Here is a 22026-nt window from a genome sequence, read left to right as displayed (position 1 = left end):
AAAAAAATCACTCTAAAGTTTTCCTCTGCTAAATTTGCTTTTGGATAAAATAATTTAAGTAAAATAGTGATAATCACTTGTATAATTAAGTTTCCAAAGAACTTTAGGTTTTAAAGTAACATACTGTTTCTAAATGACAGAGACCAGGAATGCTGACACATTGTAGCCAGCATCACAGGCGGGATATTGAGAAATCTAACCCTGCAGTAATTAGGGAAACGAGCTATGTTTCCCTCTACAAAGAAGAAACAGAATTGACTCTGCATTAGAGAAGATGTAAAATAAATAAAAAAAGGGCTTTTTAACCATGTTATTTATTTCTGTGCTGATTTTGAGTTTTACCTTGGCCCAGCCTGAAGGCAGTCCTGGTACGATCCTTCCCATTTCTTCACTTCGTGCTCTTGTTAAAGGTTCTCGAGCCTAGTTAAAAAAAGGAAAAAGAAAAGAAAATCTGATTTTTCAGTTCAATTTTGCCACATACAAACTTAAGCTACTCATACCCAAGAACCAAAAAGCCTTGTGTTGTCTGCCATTAATAATTTTTAAAACAAGTTCAAAGATGAAGAACAATATACATTTTTCTCCAAGTCCCAATAGTACCACAGCAAGAGGAAAATGAGTGTGTGTGCATGAGCCTACAATGGTGGTGGTTTTTTAAAGTTTCTTTAAAAAGACAAAAGCACAAATACAATTCCACTTCTAGGTATCAACCCAAAAGAAAGGTGAAAACATATTTCCACACAAAGACTTGTATGCTAATGTTCATAGCAGCATCATTCATTATAGTGCCAAAGTAGAAGCAATGCAAATGTGCGCCAACTGACGGGTGAATAAAATGTGGCATATCCACACAGTGGAATACTCAGCCATACAAAGGAATAAACTACTGAAACACGCCACAGCATGAGACTCTCAAAAAAGTATGCTAGGTGAAAGAAGACATATGCAAAAAATTATATATATATATACACATACACATAGATCTTTATTTATTTACATGAACTGCCCAGAGAAGGCAACTCTATGGAGACAGAGAGGGTAGGAACAGGGAGTGACTACAACTGGGCACAGAAATCTTTCTGGTGGGATGGAAATGTTCTAAAATTGAATTGAGTTAATAATTGTTTCACAGCTTTGAACTGAAATCACTGAACTGTACAGTAAAATTGGGTGAATTTTATGGTATGCAAATTATACCTCAACAAAGTTCTTAACAAAAACAAAGGCAATGTCTTATAAAGATGTTTTATAAAAGGCCTAAATATTTTAAAAATTGTGATGAAATATACATAAAATCTACCATCTTAACCATTTTTAAGTTTATGGGTAAGTGCCATTAGGTATATTTACACTGTTGTGCAACCAATCTCCAGAACTCTCTTCACCTTGCAGACTGAAACTCTGTACCCATTTAAACAATAACTCTCCCCCTGCCCCCCAGCCTCCTAGCAACCACCACTCTACTTCCTACCTCTATGAATTTGACCTCTTTAGGTACCTTACACAAATGGAATCATACAGTATGTGTCCTTTTGTGACTGGCTTATTTCACTTAGCATAGAGTCCTCAAGGTTCATCTGTGTTGCAGCATGTGTCAGAATTTCCTTCCTTTTTAAGGCTGAATAATATTCTACTTGTATGTACATACACATTTATCCATTCATCTGGTGATGCACACTTGGGTTGCTTCCATTTTTTGGCTATTGCTACGAACATAGGTGTACAAATATCTCTTTGAGGCCCTGCTCTCAATTCTTTTGGATATATATCCACAAGTAGAATTGTTGGATCATATAGTAAAGTCTAAGTATTTTTTAATTTCATAAAGTGAATAGAACATATCATCGAACTTTAATAGGAAGACAAATATCTATTCCCTTTAGCATATAAATGGATCAATCATGTAGAACTAAACCAAAAACAGCTACCCAAGACAGCAAAATTTCCCTCAGAGAGTAGATCTTAAGATGAAGGATGACAGCATGGTAAAGATAAGCACATGGTTATAATCCACGTTTTTCTGCTACCCAGAGAACTACTTACTTTATTTCTTTCGGTGTCCTCTGTATTCTCTCTAAAAGTTCCAGTCTTTAGAATTCCACTTTCTGGTTGTCCTTTAATCTTAACAGGCTATAAAATTATTAAAATTTCAGAAGTGAAACAAAACTTTTAACTTTCTCCTAATATAAATCTACCTATTACTGTCTAATACAAACAAATCTATGAGACTGAAAACGTAATACAAGGAGAAAAAAAATGAGGCCTCTGAAAAGTTAATTTGATTTTATTGTTAAAATAGATACTTTCAATTAAATGTAGTAGAGCCCATACTGGATTTCCTAACACTAAAGATAAAGAACTAAGAAATGTTGATGAATCAGCGGGGTAAATAAAGATGCAAATCACAGTGGACTGTGAAGCACTGAGCCTTCACACACCGCCAAGCGTAAGACGCTGGTCATGAGTGTACACTAGCCATGGCCTCTTTTAAACATTATCCTTTTATTCAAATCTCATATGATTTTGGTTACCTTGAAAGTGGCCATGCTCCAAACAAATTAACATATTAAAGAGAATAAAGAGATTATAAAATTTCTACAGAGCAATATTCAAAAGTGCAAAATCCATTTTATATCTTCTTGGAACCTATCATGGGTTCTTTTAAAAATTCAGTTTAATTTTATATTTTATTTAAAAAATAACTAAAGTATAAACTTTTAAAAATTTATGATTTTAATAATATATATTCCAAAATAAAATACATATTTTACCTACTTTTAAGAGGAGCATACAACAAATGAAATCTTAACTTTTTTTCAATGTGCTACATTATAGAAAACATCAAAAACCATATGTGATGATCTCAGGCTGGGCTATTTAGATTTGTAGGGACATTTGGCACGTACACTAAATGACCCTAGAAAGATGAATGTTTTAAGTTCTTATGACTGCCTGCCTCTAAGTGTGGCAAGATGGAAAGGAAGGGCTTTGGACCCTCACTGCATATGAGATCTTAGGCAAATTACTTATCTCCAAGCTTCAATTTCATTTGTAAATTGAATACCTCATAGGATTATCATTAGGAGAAATATTAAGATAATATAGGAAGAATTCTTGGCATATAGTAGCCACTCAATGAATAATATTTAAATTGTAAGAGCTTATAAGTTCTGATTCTCCTATGAATAAAGTTAGAGAGTTTTAGTACATGGGCTTCACGTCCCTAATTTTGGGTGTTTAGAAGGTTTTTGCACGAGAGCTATATATATTTTTTTTTTTTTATTAATGTTATGATGGATTACAAGCTTGTGAAATTTCAGTTGTACATTTTTGTTAGTCATGTTGTGGGTACACCACTTCCCCCTCCGAACCCTCCCCCCACCCCCCCTTTTCCCTGGTAACCACCGATCAGATCTCCTTCTCAATATACTAATTTCCACCTATGAGTGGAGTCATATAGAGTTCGTCTTTCTCTGACTGACTTATTTCGCTTAACATAATGCCCTCGAGGTCCATCCACATTGTTGTGAATGGGCCAATTTCGTCTTTTTTTATGGCTGAGTAGTATTCCATTGTGTATATATACCACATCTTCTTTATCCAATCATCAGTTTCTGGGCATGTAGGCTGGTTCCACGTCTTGGCTATTGTAAATAATGCTGCGATGAACATAGGGGTGCAACGGACTCTTGAGATATCTGATATCAGGTTCTTAGGATAGATACCCAGTAATGGGATGGCTGGGTCATAGGGTATTTCTATTTTTAACTTTTTGAGAAATCTCCATACTGTTTTCCATAGTGGCTGTACCAGTTTGCATTCCCACCAACAGTGTATGAGGGTTCCTCTTTCTCCACAACCTCTCCAACATTTGTCGTTCTTGGTTTTGGATGTTTTTGCCAATCTAACGGGGGTAAGGTGATATCTTAGTGTAGTTTTGATTTGCATTTCCCTGATGATTAGCGATGATGAACATCTTTTCATGTGTCTATTGGCCATATTCATTTCTTCTTTTGAGAAATGTCTGTTCATGTCCTCTGCCCATTTTTTGATCGGGTTGTTTGTTTTTTTGTTGTTAAGCAGTGTGAGTTCTTTGTATATTATGGAGATTAACCCTTTGTCGGATAAGTGGCTTGTAAATATTTTTTCCCAATTAGTGAGCTGTTTTTTTGTTTCAATTCTGTTTTCCCTTGCCTTGAAGAAGCTCTTTAGTCTGATGAAGTCCCATTTGTTTATTCTTTCTATTGTTTCCCTCAACTGAGGAGTTACAGTGTCCGAAAAGATTCTTTTGAAACTGATGTCAAAGAGTGTACTGCCTATATTCTCTTCCAAAAGACTTATTGTCTCAGGCCTAATCTTTAGGTCTTTGATCCATTTTGAGTTTATTTTGGTGTGTGGTGAAAAAGAATGGTCGATTTTCAATCTTTTGCATGTGGCTGTCCAGTTTTCTCAGCACCATTTGTTGAAGAGACTTTCTTTTCTCCATTGCAGGCCCTCTGCTCCTTTGTCGAAGATTAGCTGTCCATAGATGTGTGGTTTTATCTCTGGGCTTTCAATTCTGTTCCATTGATCTGTGGACCTGTTTTTGTACCAGTACCATGCTGTTTTGATCACTGTAGCTTTGTAGTATGTTTTGAAATCGGGGATTGTGATTCCGCCAGCTTTGTTTTTCTTGCTCAAGATTGCTTTAGCAATTCGTGGTCTTTTGTTCCCCCATATGAATTTTAGGATTGTTTGTTCAATTTCTGTGAAGAATGTTCTTGGGATTCTGATTGGGATAGCATTGAATCTGTATATTGCTTTAGGTAGTATGGACATTTTAACTATGTTTATTCTTCCAATCCATGTGCAAGGAATGTTTTTCCATCTCTTTATGTCATCGCCTATTTCTTTCAAGAAAGTCTTGTAGTTTTCATTGTATAGATCCTTCACTTCCTTGGTTAAGTTTATCCCAAGGTATTTTATTCTTTTCGTTGCGATTGTGAATGGGATAGAGTTCTTGAGTTCTTTTTCTGTTAGTTTATTGTTAGTGTATAGAAATGCTACTGATTTATGCACGTTAATTTTATACCCTGCTACTTTGCTGTAGTTGTTGATTATTTCTAATAGTTTTTCTGTGGATTCTTTGGGGTTTTCTATGTATAAGATCATGTCGTCTGCAAACAACGCGAGTTTTACTTCTTCGTTACCTATTTGGATTCCTTTTATTTTTTTTTCCTGCCGAATTGCTCTGGCCAGCACCTCCAGTACTATGTTGAATAGGAGTGGTGAAAGTGGGCACCCTTGTCTTGTTCCTGTCCTCAGAGGGATGGCTTTCAGCTTTTGTCCATTGAGTATGATGTTGGCTGTGGGTCTATCATATATGGCCTTTATTATGTTGAGGTACTTTCCTTCTATACCCATTTTACTGAGGGTTTTTATCATAAATGGGTGTTGGATCTTGTCGAATGCTTTCTCTGCGTCTATTGAGATGATCATGTGGTTTTTGTTTTTCATTTTGTTGATGTAGTGTATCACGTTGATTGACTTGCGGATGTTGAACCATCCCTGTGTCCCTGGTATAAATCCCACTTGATCATGGTGTATAATCTTTTTGATGTATTGCTGTAATCGGTTTGCCAAAATTTTGTTGAGGATTTTTGCATCTATGTTCATCAGTGATATCGGCCTGTAGTTCTCCTTCTTTGTGTTGTCCTTGTCAGGTTTGGGGATCAGAGTGATGTTGGCTTCATAGAATGTGTTAGGGAGTTCTCCACCTTTCTCAATTTTCTGGAACAGTTTGAGGAGAATAGGTATTAAGTCTTCTTTGAATGTTTGGTAGAATTCTCCAGAGAAGCCGTCTGGTCCTGGACTCTTGTTTTTGGGGAGGTTTTTGATTACCGTTTCTATTTCCTTACTTGTGATTGGTCTATTCAGATTCTCCATTTCTTCCTGATTCAGTTTGGGGAGATTGTAGGAGTCTAGGAATTTGTCCATTTCTTCCAAGTTGTTCAATTTGTTGGCATATAGTTTTTCATAGTATTCTCTTATGATCTCTTGTATTTCATTGGTATCTGTTGTGATTTCTCCTCTGTCATTCCTGATTTTATTAATTTGCGCTTTCTCTCTTCTTTTCTTGGTGAGTCTGGCTAGGGGTTTGTCAATTTTGTTAATTCTTTCGAAGAACCAACTCTTTGTTTCATTGATCCTTTCTATTGTCTTTTTTGTTTCAATATCGTTTATTTCTGCTCTTATTTTTATTATTTCCCTCCTTCTACTGACTCTGGGCTTTGTTTGTTCTTCTTTTTCTAGTTCCGTTAGGTGTTGTTTGAGGTTGCTTACGTGAGCTTTTTCTTGTTTAGTGAGGTGAGCCTGTATTGCGATGAATTTCCCTCTTAGGACTGCTTTTGCTGCATCCCAAATGATTTGGTATGTCGTGTTCTCATTTTCATTTGTCTCCAGATAATATTTGATATCTTCTTTAATTTCTTCAATGATCCATTGTTTGTTGAGAAGCGTGTTGTTTAGTCTCCACATTTTTGCACCTTTCTCTGCTTTTTTCTTGTAGTTGATTTCTAGTTTAATAGCGTTATGATCAGAAAAGATGCTTGATATTATTTCAACTCTCTTGTATTTATTGATGTTTGCTTTGGTTCCCAAAATATGGTCAATCCTTGAGAATGTGCCATGTGCACTTGAGAAGAATGTGTAACCTGCTGTTTTTGGATGAAGTGTTCTATATATATCTATTAAGTCCATCTGGTCTAATTTTTCATTTAATTCTATTATTTCCTTGTTGATTTTCTGTCTGGATGTTCTGTCCATTGGTGTTAATGGTGTGTTGAGGTCCCCTACTATTATTGTATTGTTGTTGATGTCTTCTTTTAGTTCTATTAAGAGTTGCTTTACAAATTTTGGTGCTCCTGTGTTGGGTGCGTATATATTTATAAGTGTTATGTCTTCTTGGTGGAGAGTCCCTTTTATCATTATATACTGTCCCTCTTTATCTTTCTTTATCTGTTTTGCTTTGAAATCTACCTTGTCTGATATTAGTATAGCGACACCTGCTTTCTTTTGTTCATTATTAGCTTGGAGTATTGTTCTCCATCCCTTCACTCTGAGTCTGTGTTTGTCTTTGGGGCTGAGGTGTGTTTCCTGGAGGCAGCATATTGTTGGATCTTGTTCTTTGATCCATCCTGCCACTCTGTGTCTTTTGATTGGGGAGTTCAATCCATTTACATTTAGAGTGATTATTGAGACGTGGGGGCCTACCACTCCCATTTTGTGTCTTGTTTTCCGGTTTTCTTCAGTTTCCTTTGTTTCTCGTCCCATGGTTTAATCTGTTCTGATGTAGAGCTGCTACTCTCTGTTGTTGTCCTTCTACTTATCTCCTCTGCTCTTGGTTTTGTAGCCCCTTTCCTTTTTTGGATTTTTCAGGAATGAGGGTTTTCCTGAGGATTTCCTGAAGAGGAGGTTTTGTGGCAATGAACTCCCTTAATTTTTGTTTATCTGGGAAAGTTTTTATTTCTCCATCGTATTTGAAGGATATTTTCGCTGGGTAGAGAATTCTCGGCTGTAGATTTTTGTCCTTCAGATTTTTGAATATATCATTCCACTCTCTTCTAGCCTGTAAAGTTTCTGCTGAGAAATCTGCTGATAGCCTGATGGGGGTTCCTTTGTAGGTTAGTTTCTTTTGCCTGGCTGTCCTTAATATTTTCTCCTTGTCGTTGACTTTTGCTAGCTTCACTACTATATGCCGTGGAGTTGGTCTTCTTGCATTGATAAAGTTTGGAGATCTATTGGCTTCTGTCACCTGAAGATCCATCTCCCTCACCAGATTTGGGAAGTTCTCAGTCATTATTTCTTTGAATAGGTTTTCTGCCCCTTTCTCCTTCTCTTCTCCCTCTGGTATACCTATAATCCTTACGTTGCATCTCCTAATTGTGTCTGATAATTCTCGGAGAGTTTCTTCATTTCTTTTAAGTCTTGCTTCTCTCTCCTCCTCTGCCTGCAACAATTCTATATTGCCATCTTCCAAATTGCTAATTCTTTCCTCCATATTATCGGCCCTACTGTTCAGAGCATCTAGATTTTTCTTAATCTCCTCTATTGTGTTCTTCATTTCCAATATTTCTGTTTGGTTCTTCTTTATCGTATCAAACTCTTTTGTGACATAGCTCCTGAACTCGTTGAGTTGTCGGTCAGAATTCTCTCTTAACTCATTGAGAATCTTAATGATGGCTGTTTTGAAGTCATCGTCATTTAGGTTATATATCTCATTTTCTTTGGGATTGTTTTCTGTGTATTTGTTGCTTTCTTTCTGTTCTGGAGATTTAATGTATTTTTTCATATTGCTTGATGTTGTTGATTTGTGCCTCTGCATGGAGATAGAGTTTAGTTGCTCCTTTCACTTGTTTCAGCTGCTGCGGTGGGAGGAGCAGCTGTTTATATTTCACCAACCAGGAACCCTGTCCGTAGTTGCTAACTGGGCCTGGGCCCCTCTTCGTAGCCACAGTGGCCCTTTGGATTCCCTCCTCTGCCGTGGGGGCCGTCACAGGGGGGCTTCAGGCTGCAGGTGCCTACTGTTGCAGCCCACCTAGATGTGCTCTCTCCTTGGGGTCTGCAACGGTGTTATGGGCTTTTCCAGCGGCCAGGGGTGGGATCACTTATATTTGTCGCTCCGTTGCTGTCGGCACCCACCAAATCACGAGAGCTATATTTTTGATAGCTAAGGTCACCAGGTAAGTGTTTCCTGGATGAGTGCAGCATTAATATGAATTGTTTATTTTGGTATATGCCTGAACTGCTGCTTAAGAAGTATAGAAACTGACATCCTGTAAAGAAGGTATTTCGCTTTCCATCAGAAGTCATTTTCACACTACCAAAAACACATTTCCATGTACATGTATGTACTAAGGGCTATAACTGTTCCTGCTATTATAAAAACTTACTTAGCACTCAATTATAAGAATCAACTTTGGGGGGCTGGCCCCGTGGCCCAGTGGTTAAGTTCACGTGCTCTGCTTCGGCAGCCCAGGGTTTCACCAGTTCGAATCCTGGGCGTGGACATGGCACCGCTCATCAAGCCATGCTGAAGCAGCATCCCACATACCACAACCAGAAGGACCCACAACTAAAAATACACAACTATGTACTGGGGGGCTTTGGGAGAAAAAGGAAAAAATTTTAAAAATCTTAAAAAAAAAATAAACGAATCAACTTTGGGGAATAGCCAAGGAAAGAAAAAGGCAACATTAATGGGGGTATTGTCAATATTATTGATTAGATGAAGCAGCAAACAAAATGACATAGATCTGACAAGAAAAATCACTATACACAAAGATAAATGTTGGGCCATTTAGATGTCACTGATTTTGGACACATTCTAAGGAGAAACAAACTCTATTACATAAATATTTGGTACCTAATTCCTCCCTACTGAGAGAAAGAATGTATTTCACTCTAGTCTTTTTTTTTTTTTTTTTAAAGATTTTATTTTTTCCTTTTTCTCCCCAAAGCCCCCCCGGTACATAGTTGCATATTCTTCGTTGTGGGTCCTTCTAGTTGTGGTATGTGGGACGCCGCCTCAGCGTGGTCTGATGAGCAGTGTCATGTCCGTGCCCAGGATTCGAAACAACGAAACACTGGGCCGCCTGCAGCGGAGCGCGCGAACTTAACCACTCAGCCACGGGGCCAGCCCCCTTCACTCTAGTCTTTTGATGATCATACATCAAACATAGAAATGAAGAATGCAGCTATTTATCTCACTTATTAAAAATACATTGCATTTTATTGACATGGAAAGCAGTTCCATTCCTAATCAATCAAAGAAGAGTACTGTGCAAACGTGCAAACGTAGACGGGTCAGTGCAGATCTCTCACCCCCTAGAAAATGACCTAAAATGTCTGCCCTGTTTATGGAGTGCTACTGTGTCATCTCCGTATACACATCTGATCTCACTCAGTTGGCAGTCTGCACTGTGTGTTTCTGCTTACCTTGCCTGAACTGGACTCTCCTGTCACAGAGGCATAGGGCATTTCTCCCATTGACTTTTTCTGTACTTCTGGGGTTGGACACCTTTTCCCCCTGTCTTCCACAGACTTCTTGGCATCAGTAGTTTCATGTTCACTTTTACTTTGTCTTTTTACTCCTGTTATGTCTCTGCCCCTCTTTGCTGAGGTTTCTCTATCTTCTTTTTTGGCCTGCTCACTTTCTCTCTTTTCCTTTTCTTCCTTTACTTTTTGTTGCTTCTCTGTGATTTCATTGTCTTCAGCTTCTTGCTTCTTTCTGGCTTTCTGTTCTTGTTCTTCCTTCCTCAGTTTCTCTTTCTGTTCCTCTTGCTGCCTTTCTCGAAGCTCTTTTTCTTGTTTGTTTTTCTCCATCAGAAGAGCAGTTTCTGCATGAATACGAGCTTTTTCTTCATCTGTTAACATGGCAGTTGGAGGGGGAAATACTGGCTTTGTGGAACGATCAGGAACAATTTTTCCATCCTGAGGAGACTGTTGCTCATGATCTGTACTTTCAGATTTTATTCTATGCTCTTCAGGCAATTTGATTGCTGGTTTTTTAGTACGATCAATCTATATCAACAAAAACAGAGCAAATCATACTTTTGTCAAAATCCAGGAACGTATCCTCAGTTCTTGAAACCAAGTTGTGATAAAAGAACCATCACTTTGTGGAGACAACATCTGCCAGAACATCTATTTGTAAATCACTCAATGTCAAGATTTCCCATAAGGCACTTGGCACTTACTTCCTCTTAATTCCACACTTTTAATACACCCTAATGTGTTCTGTAGACAGAAGAGTTCATTCTAAAACATAAAACCTAGACCTGGGGATACCTGACATAAGTTCCATTTCCACACATCCAACTGCCTACTCAGTATCTCCATATGAGTGTCTCACATATGCCACAAACCTAATGCACCAAAGCTGAATTCATGATTCCCCCCCGAAACGTGGACCTTATTGCAGGGAGGTAACCACTATCCAAATAGTTGCTCGAATCAGAAAAGTGAGAGTTTCATGTGTTCTTTCCCTGCTCTTCTGCAGTCTAATTTTCCTCCTGCATCTGTCCCTCCATCTCCATTACCACCAACCAAGTCTGCCAATGTCCTCTCCACACAGCTTCCAACTAGTTGTCCCATTTCTTCTCTTGCCTCCTTTTTAATCTATTTCTCCACACTGTAGCCAGAGTAATCATTTAGAAACAAAAATCTGATCATGTTCCTCGCCTACTGAAAACCCTGTTTTAAATAGCCACTCAGATTACATCTAAAATCCTTAACACGGTCTGTGTGGCCCTGTGTTGTCTCACCTCTGCCTATTTCTCCAGTCTTATCTCATAGTATCCTACACACCAACCACCAACCAAACCTGCATTTTTAAAAAATTCCTCAAAGATGCCATGTTCCTTCCCAACTCAGGCCTTTATACCTACCAGCTGTTCCTCTAGGTATTGCTCACCACAACATTACGCATTCACTTAAATAATCTTTCCCTTAGAAAAGACTTCCCTGATCCCTAAAACTAGCCAAGTCTCCTGATATATGCTCTCATTATACCCTATTCTTTCTTTTTTTAGTGAGGAAGATTGGCCCTGAGCTAACATCTGTTGCCAATCTTCCCCTTTTTGCCTCAAGAAGATTGTCTCTGAGCTAACATCTGTGCCAATCCTCCTCCATTTTGTATGTGGGATGCTGCCACACCACAGCTTGATAAGTGGTGTGTAAGTCCACACCCGGGATCTGAACCTGTGAACCCTGAGCTGCTAAAGTGGAGCACATGAACTTAACCACTATGCCACCAGGCTGGCCTCATTATACCCTATTGTTTTCTCTCATAGTACTTATCGGGATTCTGATTAAGTAACTATAATAATTTGTTTAAAATCTTTCTTCCCTCCTAGGATATAAGTTCCAGGAGGGTAGAGGTTGTGCCTGACACACAGTAAATAAATATGTTGCTGAGGGAATGAATAAAATATTCCATAACAACTTTTGGAAGAGATAAGATACTAACTGCAAGTTGAGTAATAAACTATCTAAATTCCCGATTTAACGAGTTAAACGTTTATTACCTTAATTTAACAGCACACTAACCCTACAAAATTGTTAGAAGTGACCGTAACATCATTTCTTCAAAATACCGTTTACTGAAACAAAAATGGGAACATACAGAAATATCTGCCAGTAACAACCTCACAGTGTTCTTACAAAATGAACTGTGTATTTTTCCAGTAGAAAACAATGCCGTAGGAAGAAGTTAGTAAAGAAGAAATCATTCCTTTGCTCCTCACTTCTCGTTTTGCCTCCTTACTTTTTAAAAGAATTTAATCCCTCCTCTCCTTTTCTACATTTGAGAATAAAGCGGGAGGAACCACCATGAGGATGAAGTTAACAATAAAAGATGGACAGGAATGAAAATAAACGTTTCCGTCCACATTTTGGCAACCCAATCCACTTTTCTCTAAGCTTAAAAGCACAGCCATGATTACATTATTTTCAAGTTTAAAATTCTTTAATGGTTTCCTTGTGCCTATAAAATTCCAATTTGATCTAGGTCTCTCCTGATGACTTTTTCCAGCTTTCCAATCTTACCTACCATCACACTCACCTCTCTCCAACAGAGAACTGTGTTCAAACAAGTCAAAACTACTCACTGATCCCAGAGCATGTTTTGTGTCTTTAGTCACACAATTTTCTACTTGTCTCTTACATCCTCAAATCCTACTGAACTCTTAAAGCCCAGATAAAAATACTACCTACTCCAATGAAGACCTCTCATACCCTAACGTCAGAATTTCTCTCCTTGCTTTGTGCTCCAGTGACTATTAAAGCAATTGTGATATTCTGCCTTCCACTATGGCTGATTTTGTACAAGGTCTCTACTTTCAAACATCAGACAGAATCCATGGCTTAATCACCTCTGTAAACCTTCAGGTTGTCTTTCATACAGAAAATCCTCGAAATATGTTTGACAAACTGCACATATCTCAGAAAGTCACAAAAGGACCAGGGTTCAGATAACACGTTAAGTTGAAAGGAAATGCAATAACGTGAGCTCTTTTTAGAATTTCTTAAATTTACATTTTAAGAAAACTTGTTTAGTCAAATATTATTTAGTCTTAAGATTTAATCTGGAATATTAAAAGACCTTAAAAAAATGAAGAAATGAACCACCTCATTTTATAATTAAAAAAATGACAATTTTCTATGCATAGCCTGCTCCACAAATCAAATGTCACCCACTCCAAATGTGAAATATTGTTTAAATATAGCTGAGAAAAAAAATTAAAAATAAATGCTAAAATAATCTTATTGAAAAACGCATAGGGGAGAATGTAGGTAACCTTCTTTTAAATAAAATCTAATGAAGAGAAAAAAGCTGCAATTTTTTACTGTAACACCTTAGTTATTTAAAATCTATTAAATAACTATTGTTAAAACATGCCTGTTATTTATGTGTCAAATTGGAAAAATACTATTGGTTAAATTACAGTCCATGGTTAAATTACAGTCCAAAAAAATCTGAAAGTGTTGTTCAAGTCTACAGTGGTAATACAATCTTTTATTGGTACCACCTGTAGAAGGTGGACTGCCAGCTGGGTTTGAAATCCTTTGCTATCTATTCTAACACTGCTGTGGCAATAGGACTGAATTATAATAAAGTTTTATAGCAAAAAAGTTACCAAAACATATAGATTCTTCTCATTGATATTTTTCTTTCTAAAATATTAAAGGTTATATATAAAACTTCATTTCTATACTATATATTTAATATAACATTAAAAGAAAAGAGAGAAAAAAGTTAAAAGAAAATCAAGAACATACCTGTGGAACGTTTTTTACAATAGGCACTGGCTGAATTATGGATGAAACATCAGATTTAGAAGCAGCAAGTGGTTCAACTGGAGTTGATACATTCAGTGGTCCCATTCTTTCATCTTGTTCATTTATCAATTCTATATTCTCATCTACTTCTACAGGAGGAGGTGGCATCTGGGCAGTAGGTTTAGAAGGAACTGATTCTTCCAGTGAGGGATAAGTAAAATCCACTAAAATCCCCAAAAGAATAGTATTTTTGAAAGAACAGCAAACCTCATAAACAGTACTTACATATATCATGCACATTATATGTGATAGTTAAATGCAAACCAAATGAAGTGACAAGCACAAAATCTTAAGGAACTAAACATTAATTTCCAGGCTGTGGACATTTTGTGTTTTTATGCCTGAAAACAAACTGCTGTCTACTAGGACAAATGCACACACAACCAAGAATATTACCCCAAGCACATAAATAATTTCTTTTAAAGTTTATTTTACCAAAGTAATTTTAAATAAAAATTTCACATACATACATGAGATAGACACCTCTTCATTCTTGCCTCGTGGGGGTGGAGTGACTTTAGCATTTGTTGTGTACTGGGGATAACAAAGGAGCCAGTTTTCATAGCCTCCTTCTAAAACCAAAGGCTCATTACGCAGGACAGTTTTACTTTCCCACTATAAAATAAGGAAATAGTAATTTTGACATGGCAGCAATCTCATGACAGCTAAAAACACAACAAACCTGAATTTTAAGATTGCTCCCTTGAAGACAAGATTCATCTTCTAAATGGTAAAAAAAAATGAGAGCCTAATTCAAAATTCAGCGTTAAATGAAACAAATGGATAGATCAGATTTTAAAAATCATACAAGTGATCTTAGGAGAAAAATAATAACATACGTTAACATACAATAAAAATCATCCACAACTCTACCATCCAGACATACCACTTTAACATTTTAGAGTTTATTCTTCTAGTTTTCTATGTAGATACATACTTCCTAAATTTTACTTTTACAAGACTATGAAACTTTCATGATGCTGCTTTTCTCTTATATGAATATCTTTCACTAATAGAGAGCTATGTCATCATTTGCAATGACCAGATAATATTCTAGTTTATACACACACACACACCAAAATTGAATCAATTGAACACTTATGGTTATTTTTCCCCCTAATTATAAACAATGATGAGATAAACACTGAAGTTCCTTAGACATGCACACACTCAGTCAACTCCATTAGGGAAAATTCCCAGAAGTGGAGTTGCTGAGCCAAGGCACATGAACATTTTAAGGCATTTATTGCTAATCCTTGAAATGACCTTTAAAAAAACATATTTGGGTGTTTGTGTAGGATAATTTCCTAGGAGTAGAACTGCTGATTTGAAAGTCTGGTAGAAGTTGCCAAATCGCCCTTCAAAAAGACAATACCAATCTGTACACTTACCAACAGTGTAGGAGAATGCCCATTATAAATCTTCATAACTTTTACCAAACTGGTGGACATAAAATGGTATATTCTTTTAATTGGCATTTATTAGCGAAGTTGAACATCTTTTTATGTTTACTAACCATTTATACTCCATGACTTAACTAATCTCATCCTTGCCCATTTTTTCTATGTTTTTTATGCCTGAAAACAAACTGCTATTTTCTTAATAAACAGTGAATGTACTCTGAGTATTAGGGAAAAGAGGTCTTTATCATCTATGTTACAAATATTTTTCCTGATTGATTTTTACATTATTTACGGTATTTTTAGCACAAATACATCGATCTTTCTTTACGGCATCTTGGTTTAGGATCAGCATAATAAAAATATCTACCAAGGCTTCTTCCTAATAGTTCATTGTTTCAATCAACATATTTATATCTTTGACTCATTTGGAGTCTAGTGTGGTCTAGGAAATAAGGTAGGGATCCACCTTCTTTTACTTACTGGCTAGCCAGCTGTCCCCAAACCATTCATTTCAATCCATCTTTTCCTCACTGACTTCTTATGTCATCTTTATCACACACTAAACTTTCATATATCTTAGGCTGAACTTCATGAAATGGCCACTCTCGTAGGTCAAAACTAGTTAAATATTGGCAGTTTCACATATTGACCTATACTTTGGGTATATCTCTGGATTCCCTATTTTAAGGCATGAATCGTTTTAAGGCCTTTAAGACTGCCCTCCGGGAAGGCAAGGCTCTAACAATTTGGCCCTCCTACTAGCAGAACTGAGTTTTATTCTTATCACACGCTCACGAGCATTCAGTGCTATCACTGTTTAACAATTTAACAAACTAACCAAGTATTATTTTTTCTCTTTGTTAATTTGATCAGTGAAAATGGCATTTATTGTCTTAATTTGCATTTCTCTGATTCCTGGTAAAGTTGAGCACTTTATGTTTTTGTCACTTGCATTTCCTCTTCTGTTCAGATCTATTTCTGTCCACTATTTAATTTATCACTTTATCTGAAGTAGTTTTCTTATTTATTTGCAAAAGCTCTTCAGATTTTAGGTGTTCTAAATCACTGCCATATTTGTTGCAAATATTTTTCTGTTTGTCTTCTGCCTTCTAATGTTACGGTATTTTTTCACATCTAAGTTTTTCTTTATGAAATCAAATCTATCCATCTTTTTTTCCTTAGTGATGTCCTCCTTTGCCTTTATGTTTCCTAGTCTAATTCTTAAAACAAAAAATAACACTTTTTTCAGACAATTTATATTTCTGAAAATTCTAATATCCTACTTTATATAGACCAGTTAATTGTTATTTGGTGATTCAAAACTAGTCTTTTAGGGGGTCAGCCCTGTGGCCTACTGGGTGAGTTCAGTGTGCTCCACTTTGGCAGCCTGGGTTCGCAGGTTCAGATCCTGGGCACAAACCTACACCACTCATCAGCCATATTGTGGTGGCAACCCACATACAAACTGGAGGAAGACTGGCACAGATGTTAGCTCACGGCTAATCTTCCTCAACAAAAAACAAAGCAAAACTAGTCTTTTAAGTCTGAATTATAAAAAAATCTACAATCCAAGCATGATGGATCTTCTTGTCCTTAAGATAAACAACTAGCCAATATATCTTTCTAACAACCAGAGAAGGTTTATAATTACAGTAAACTAACAAGGAAACTTGCTAACCTTGTAAAGTGCATCTTTCAGACTCCGTAGAGTTGTTCCAAGTTGTAAATCTTTTGTAGAACTAAACCAGTCAAGAAGTACCACATACTCCACATTCCCCCTCTTCTTCCATGTGTCTTTAGAATCATCTGGGAGGTTTGCTTCAATCCGACTAGCAGTGACTCTGAAATGTATTAACATTTGTATTGGGGCAAAAGTAGATGAGAGGTCCTAAAATACTACTATAAGACACTGAGTTTCTTTCTACAGTCTATATTACACTACAGCAAACTTTAAGACAGATTCCTTTCTAAGGTCAGACTATATGTAAAGATATTAAACAGCCTAAAATTTTTAACAACTTCATCACTAATACTGGAATATATTTTAGTAATTATTAGAGACTAAAAGAGGTAGACTCAATTTACCAAAAAAAGGGGGCTAAAACTGAAAATAGAGGAAGTCATCTGAGCACCTGTCTCAGCCAAATATAAACAACTAGGGGATCACCTGGGTCACATTGTTTATATATTCAGTTCTTTTATATCTATCCAGATAATTAATAGTTAACCAAATACCAAATGTTTCTTTAACAAATATATAATTTACTATGTGTAAGGTACTATTCGAAACGCTTTATTCTCATTGAATCTCACTGAATCCTTACAACAATCCTATAAAGCAGGCAATATTAGTCTCGTTTTATAGATGGGGAAACTGAGGCACAGAGAAGTTAAGTAACCTGCCCAGGTTACAGCGGCCAACTGGAGCCAGAATTCGCACTCAGGCAATCCGGCCCATGTCCACACTCAGCTGCTCTGCTGTGCTGGGCTGCCTCTTATACCATCAACTGTGAGTAACATCAGTTCTACACTAAAGCACTGCTGTTCACTTCCTCTTTTGCTCACATAAAAGGTGAAGTTCTTCAAGTCCTTATCATGGGACTGCGTATTGCCCTTCCCCCAAAATCCTATTATCTCAACATCTGCATCACTATTTGCCCCCTTACTCCACTCCAGCCATTGGCTTCCTTGTTATTCCTGGTTTATGCAGGTATGCTCTTGCCTAAGAGCCTCTGCTCCTGCTGTCCCCTCTTGTATGGAAGCCCCTTCCCTCAGATAAATTCATCACTCATTGCCCTTATGTCCTCAAGATTTGCTCAGTATGGTCATGACTCACTTAACATTGTGTGACATCACAGAGTGTACTTACACAAACCTAGATGGTACAGCCTACTACATACCCAGGCTATATGGTACTAGTCTTATGAGATTACCATCGTTTATGTGGTCTGTCCTTGACTGAAATGCCGTTATGCAGTACATGATTGTAATAACTTGTCTGTGAAGCGTTCCTGTATTAAAATTTTAATACCCACCCCAACATATACACTTGACACACCCATCTCCATAGCATTTATCAACAGCAGACATACATTTTAAGTTTTACTGTCTGTCTCACCTACCCCATGTCCTGTTAAAATATAAGCTCCAGGAAGCAAGGATTTTTGTTCAGTGGTTTAGCCCAGCACTAAGAACCATACTAACCCAGCCCATAGTAAGTGCTCAGTAAATATCTGCTGAATTACTGAATGAATAATACAGATCTGCTCCTCCAGGTAAGGAACTCCATAGTATTCCTAACAAAGCACCTAGACATTTCAATATTTAACTGAGGATATCGGCAAGCTGGGCAGAACTGGTGAAACTTTTAAAGTAAAACTAAATGGTTTAGATGATTTAAAAGAAAAAAGCCTTAGGGGCTGGCCCAGTGGCATAGTGGTCAAGTTTGCACACTCCACTTTGATGGCCTGGGGTTCACAGGTTTGGATCCTGGGCGCAGACCTAGCACCACTCATCAACAATGTTGTGGCAGCATCCCACATAAAAGAGAGGAAGATTGGCAACAGAGGTTGGCTCAATCTTCCTCACACAAAAAAACTCTCAAAAAACAATCCTGTTCCTGTATAATAATATGGGTTGCTGTATCTTCTAGGAAATAAAGAAAAAAGAAGAAATATAAAATATTAACTCATAATAATTCTTACCTAATATATAGAGATCAGAAAGATGCCTGATCAACAAAGAATGAGAAAAATTGAAATGTGATTTTCTTAAGGACTATTTCTGACTCTAGGGTATTATTTGTCTAAATACTCTTTGTCTAAAAACTTAAGCTTAGGGGCCAGCCCCAAGGCTGAGTGTTTAAGTTCACGCACTCTGCTTCGGCGGCCCAGTGTTTCACCAGTTTGGATCCTGGGAGTGGACATGGCACCGCTCATCAGGCCATGCTGCAGTGGCGTCCCACATGACAGAACTAGAGGGACCCGCAACTAGAATATATGACTATGTACTGGGGGGCTTCCAGGGAAAGGAAAAAAAAAAAAAGAAGAGTGGTAACAAATGTTAGCTCAGGTGCCAATCTAAAAAAAAAAAAAACCAAACAAAAAACTAAAGATTAGCCTGCAGAAAACACTTTGGGAAACAATAAAAACAACCAGTATTTCCAAACTTCAGTCTTTCATGTGTCATCTTCACAAGCTGGTGCCAACTTTGTTCTAACCTTGGCTATCATGTAATATTTTAATTTAATTATTAATTTGATTTAATTATTTAATTGAAAGTGATCCTTTACTTAAATCTATTTTAACAGGAAAATGTATATTACTATATACATGGAAAAACAGCATCATGTCCAATAAATAAAAGATAATCCAAAAAATAAATAAAATAGATCAGTAAACCATGCTTAGTCACACAACAGATCGCCATATAGCAATGAGAATAAACGAACTACAACTACACAAAATAATATAGATGACCCTCACAACCATAAGGTCGAGTACAAGAAGCCAGACATAAAAGACTACAGACTGTATGATTCCACTTATATCAAGTACAAAAACAGACAAAAATAAATCTATTCTTTTAGAAGTTGGTGCTTCCCTTGTGGGGAGGGGGTCAGGATATGGGTAGTAACTGACAGGGGGCATATAAGGGGTTTCTGGAGTGATGGTAAATGCTCTGTTTCTTGGTCCAGATACTAGCTAAAAGAGTATATTGAATTGTTGAAAATTCACTGGGCTAAATACTTAGGATAGGAGTGCTTTTGTATATACACTATTTTGTATTAAAATTTTAAAATAAACGGTTAAAAACTATAGTAATCACCATCAGCTAGCTGTAGATACTGTTACCTACAGAAAGCTCTGAGGCCTGCTCTGTGGTAAAAATGATTAGCAACGATTAAAAAGGAATGCTAGTACCAAACTGAAACTTCTTTTAACTCATTCAGGACTGACACAGAAATTTAAGAGGAATAATTTTTTTGGTATGCAATTTATTGTTCTTTAACCTTCAAACTTAACTCATCCTGAGTTTCACAGTACTCCAAATCTCACATTTTAGGAAACACTTAGTTGAATGCAATAAAAACATCAGTTTTCTGATAGTACAGATTACACCACCTGAAGATCAATTATAACCTTGTCTTTTGAAATCCTGGGAATATACTCACACCTACTTGACTAAACTAAGTGCTCTAATCCCACTTTTAAACAGTCTATTTACAAAGCACTCTATTCTTCAGGTCAAACATTTATCAAGCACCTGCAATGTGCCAAAGACTGCAAATTTTACTCCCCGATTTAAACAATTTATCTTTTTTAATGCTATTTAAATTATTCCTAGAATGGACCATCGATTTCAACTAATCCACTCCCATAAACTAAGACCCAGGGAAGTTACATGATTTATTTAACCCTCAAAAATAGAGAAAATAGCCCTGGATCTGGAGTTTTAGCTCTGACATGATTATGATAGTTTGCAATATACAAAACATCTATGCAAGTAAGTTTAAATTATTTTATAGGTTAAAGGCCTTCTTGTCAAAAAAGAAAAAATATATTTTTTCACTAAGTCCCTACTAGTACCAGGCACTGTGTTAAGTGTGTGTGTGCATAAAATTTCTCATTTAAACATCTCAAAAGCTCTGAGATAGGTACTATTCTTATCCCCATTTTACTTATGGAAACATGGGCTGAGAGAGGTTAGATCACTAGTTAGAAGTAACTTAGCTAATAAGAGACAGTTATAATGTGAATATAGCCTGACTTTAAAGTCTATATTCTTTCTTCATCACTTAGCTATACTGCTGCTGCTGCTTCAAAAACATATCTGCGTACTCTTTCACCACAGACTATCATATGGGGAATCTCAAAATAAAAAACAATTCAATTAATTCACTATTTTAATCAATTTGGTGCATACACTTCACAAGCTCATAAATAAAATAGTAGGAGAGGGGCCGGCCCCGTGGCTGAGTAGTTAAGTTCGCATGCTCTGCTTTGGTGGCCCAGGGTTTTGCCAGTTCGGATCCCAGGTGCGGACATAGCACCACTCATCAAGCCATGATGAGGCAACGTCCCACATAGCACAAGCAGAAGGACCTACAACTAGAATATACAACTAAGTACTGGGGGGATTTGGGGAGAAGAAAAAAAAAAGGAGGATTGGCAACAGATGTTAGCTCAAGTACCAATCTGTAAAAACAAAAAAGTAGGAGATATTAGTCAACAAACATCTGGGGAGACAGGACACACAAAGGACAGAAAGGCATTTCTTCTCTAATAAGGCTCCAAATGCCACAAATAGGAGAAAACAGCCAAACTGGAATGTCCTTTATAGTATGCTTGAGAAAGGGTAAGGTGTGTCATTAAGCAGCAAAGGAGGAAAAGGTCAACAGGAAAAGAAAAGACAACTTTTATCACATTTAGCTTGGATGCTAAGTAGTAATATTTATTACTGTCCCCAGTTTACCATTTTATCTAAATACACAATGACCTACCCTGGACTGATGGCTTCTTCAGGAACACTGAGAGAATTTGAAATATGCGAATGCTGATAATCCTGCATTTTTCGCGCATCCATTATAATCAAGCTGATGTTTTTATCCATCATCATTGTGTACAGCTCCTTTGCTGTGATTGCTCCTTGGATTCGAGAAACAATATAAGTTACAAGAAACACCCATTTCTGTGTGCTAGCATATCACTAACCAGAGGACAAGCATAGCTTTTTCTAGAAGAGC

The 22026-nt window shown here is 36.9% G+C and overlaps 1 protein-coding gene across 3 annotated transcripts in view; it reads right to left on the bottom strand.

The window, feature by feature from the left end:
- Positions 1-22026, bottom strand: part of USP8 (ubiquitin specific peptidase 8) — a 59240-nt gene that overhangs the window by 13073 nt on the left and 24141 nt on the right. The window contains exons 7-13 of one of the 3 annotated variants that reach the window (XM_046654796.1): positions 21784-21928; positions 16960-17122; positions 14349-14493; positions 13819-14042; positions 9976-10560; positions 2044-2130; positions 343-420 (exon numbers count right to left, since the gene is read on the bottom strand). In XM_046654796.1, the coding sequence (XP_046510752.1) occupies positions 343-420; positions 2044-2130; positions 9976-10560; positions 13819-14042; positions 14349-14493; positions 16960-17122; positions 21784-21928 (1427 nt within the window). The remainder of the gene's footprint in view (positions 1-342; positions 421-2043; positions 2131-9975; positions 10561-13818; positions 14043-14348; positions 14494-16959; positions 17123-21783; positions 21929-22026) is intronic. The other 2 variants (XM_046654797.1, XM_046654798.1) reach the window with 2 other exon arrangements.

Source organism: Equus quagga, chromosome 2 (assembly GCF_021613505.1).
Source record: "Equus quagga isolate Etosha38 chromosome 2, UCLA_HA_Equagga_1.0, whole genome shotgun sequence".
In the NCBI taxonomy this organism is placed as follows: Eukaryota; Metazoa; Chordata; class Mammalia; order Perissodactyla; family Equidae; genus Equus; species Equus quagga.
The sequence above is the reverse complement of the archived record's forward strand: the minus strand, read 5'-3'. Positions and strand labels throughout refer to the sequence as shown.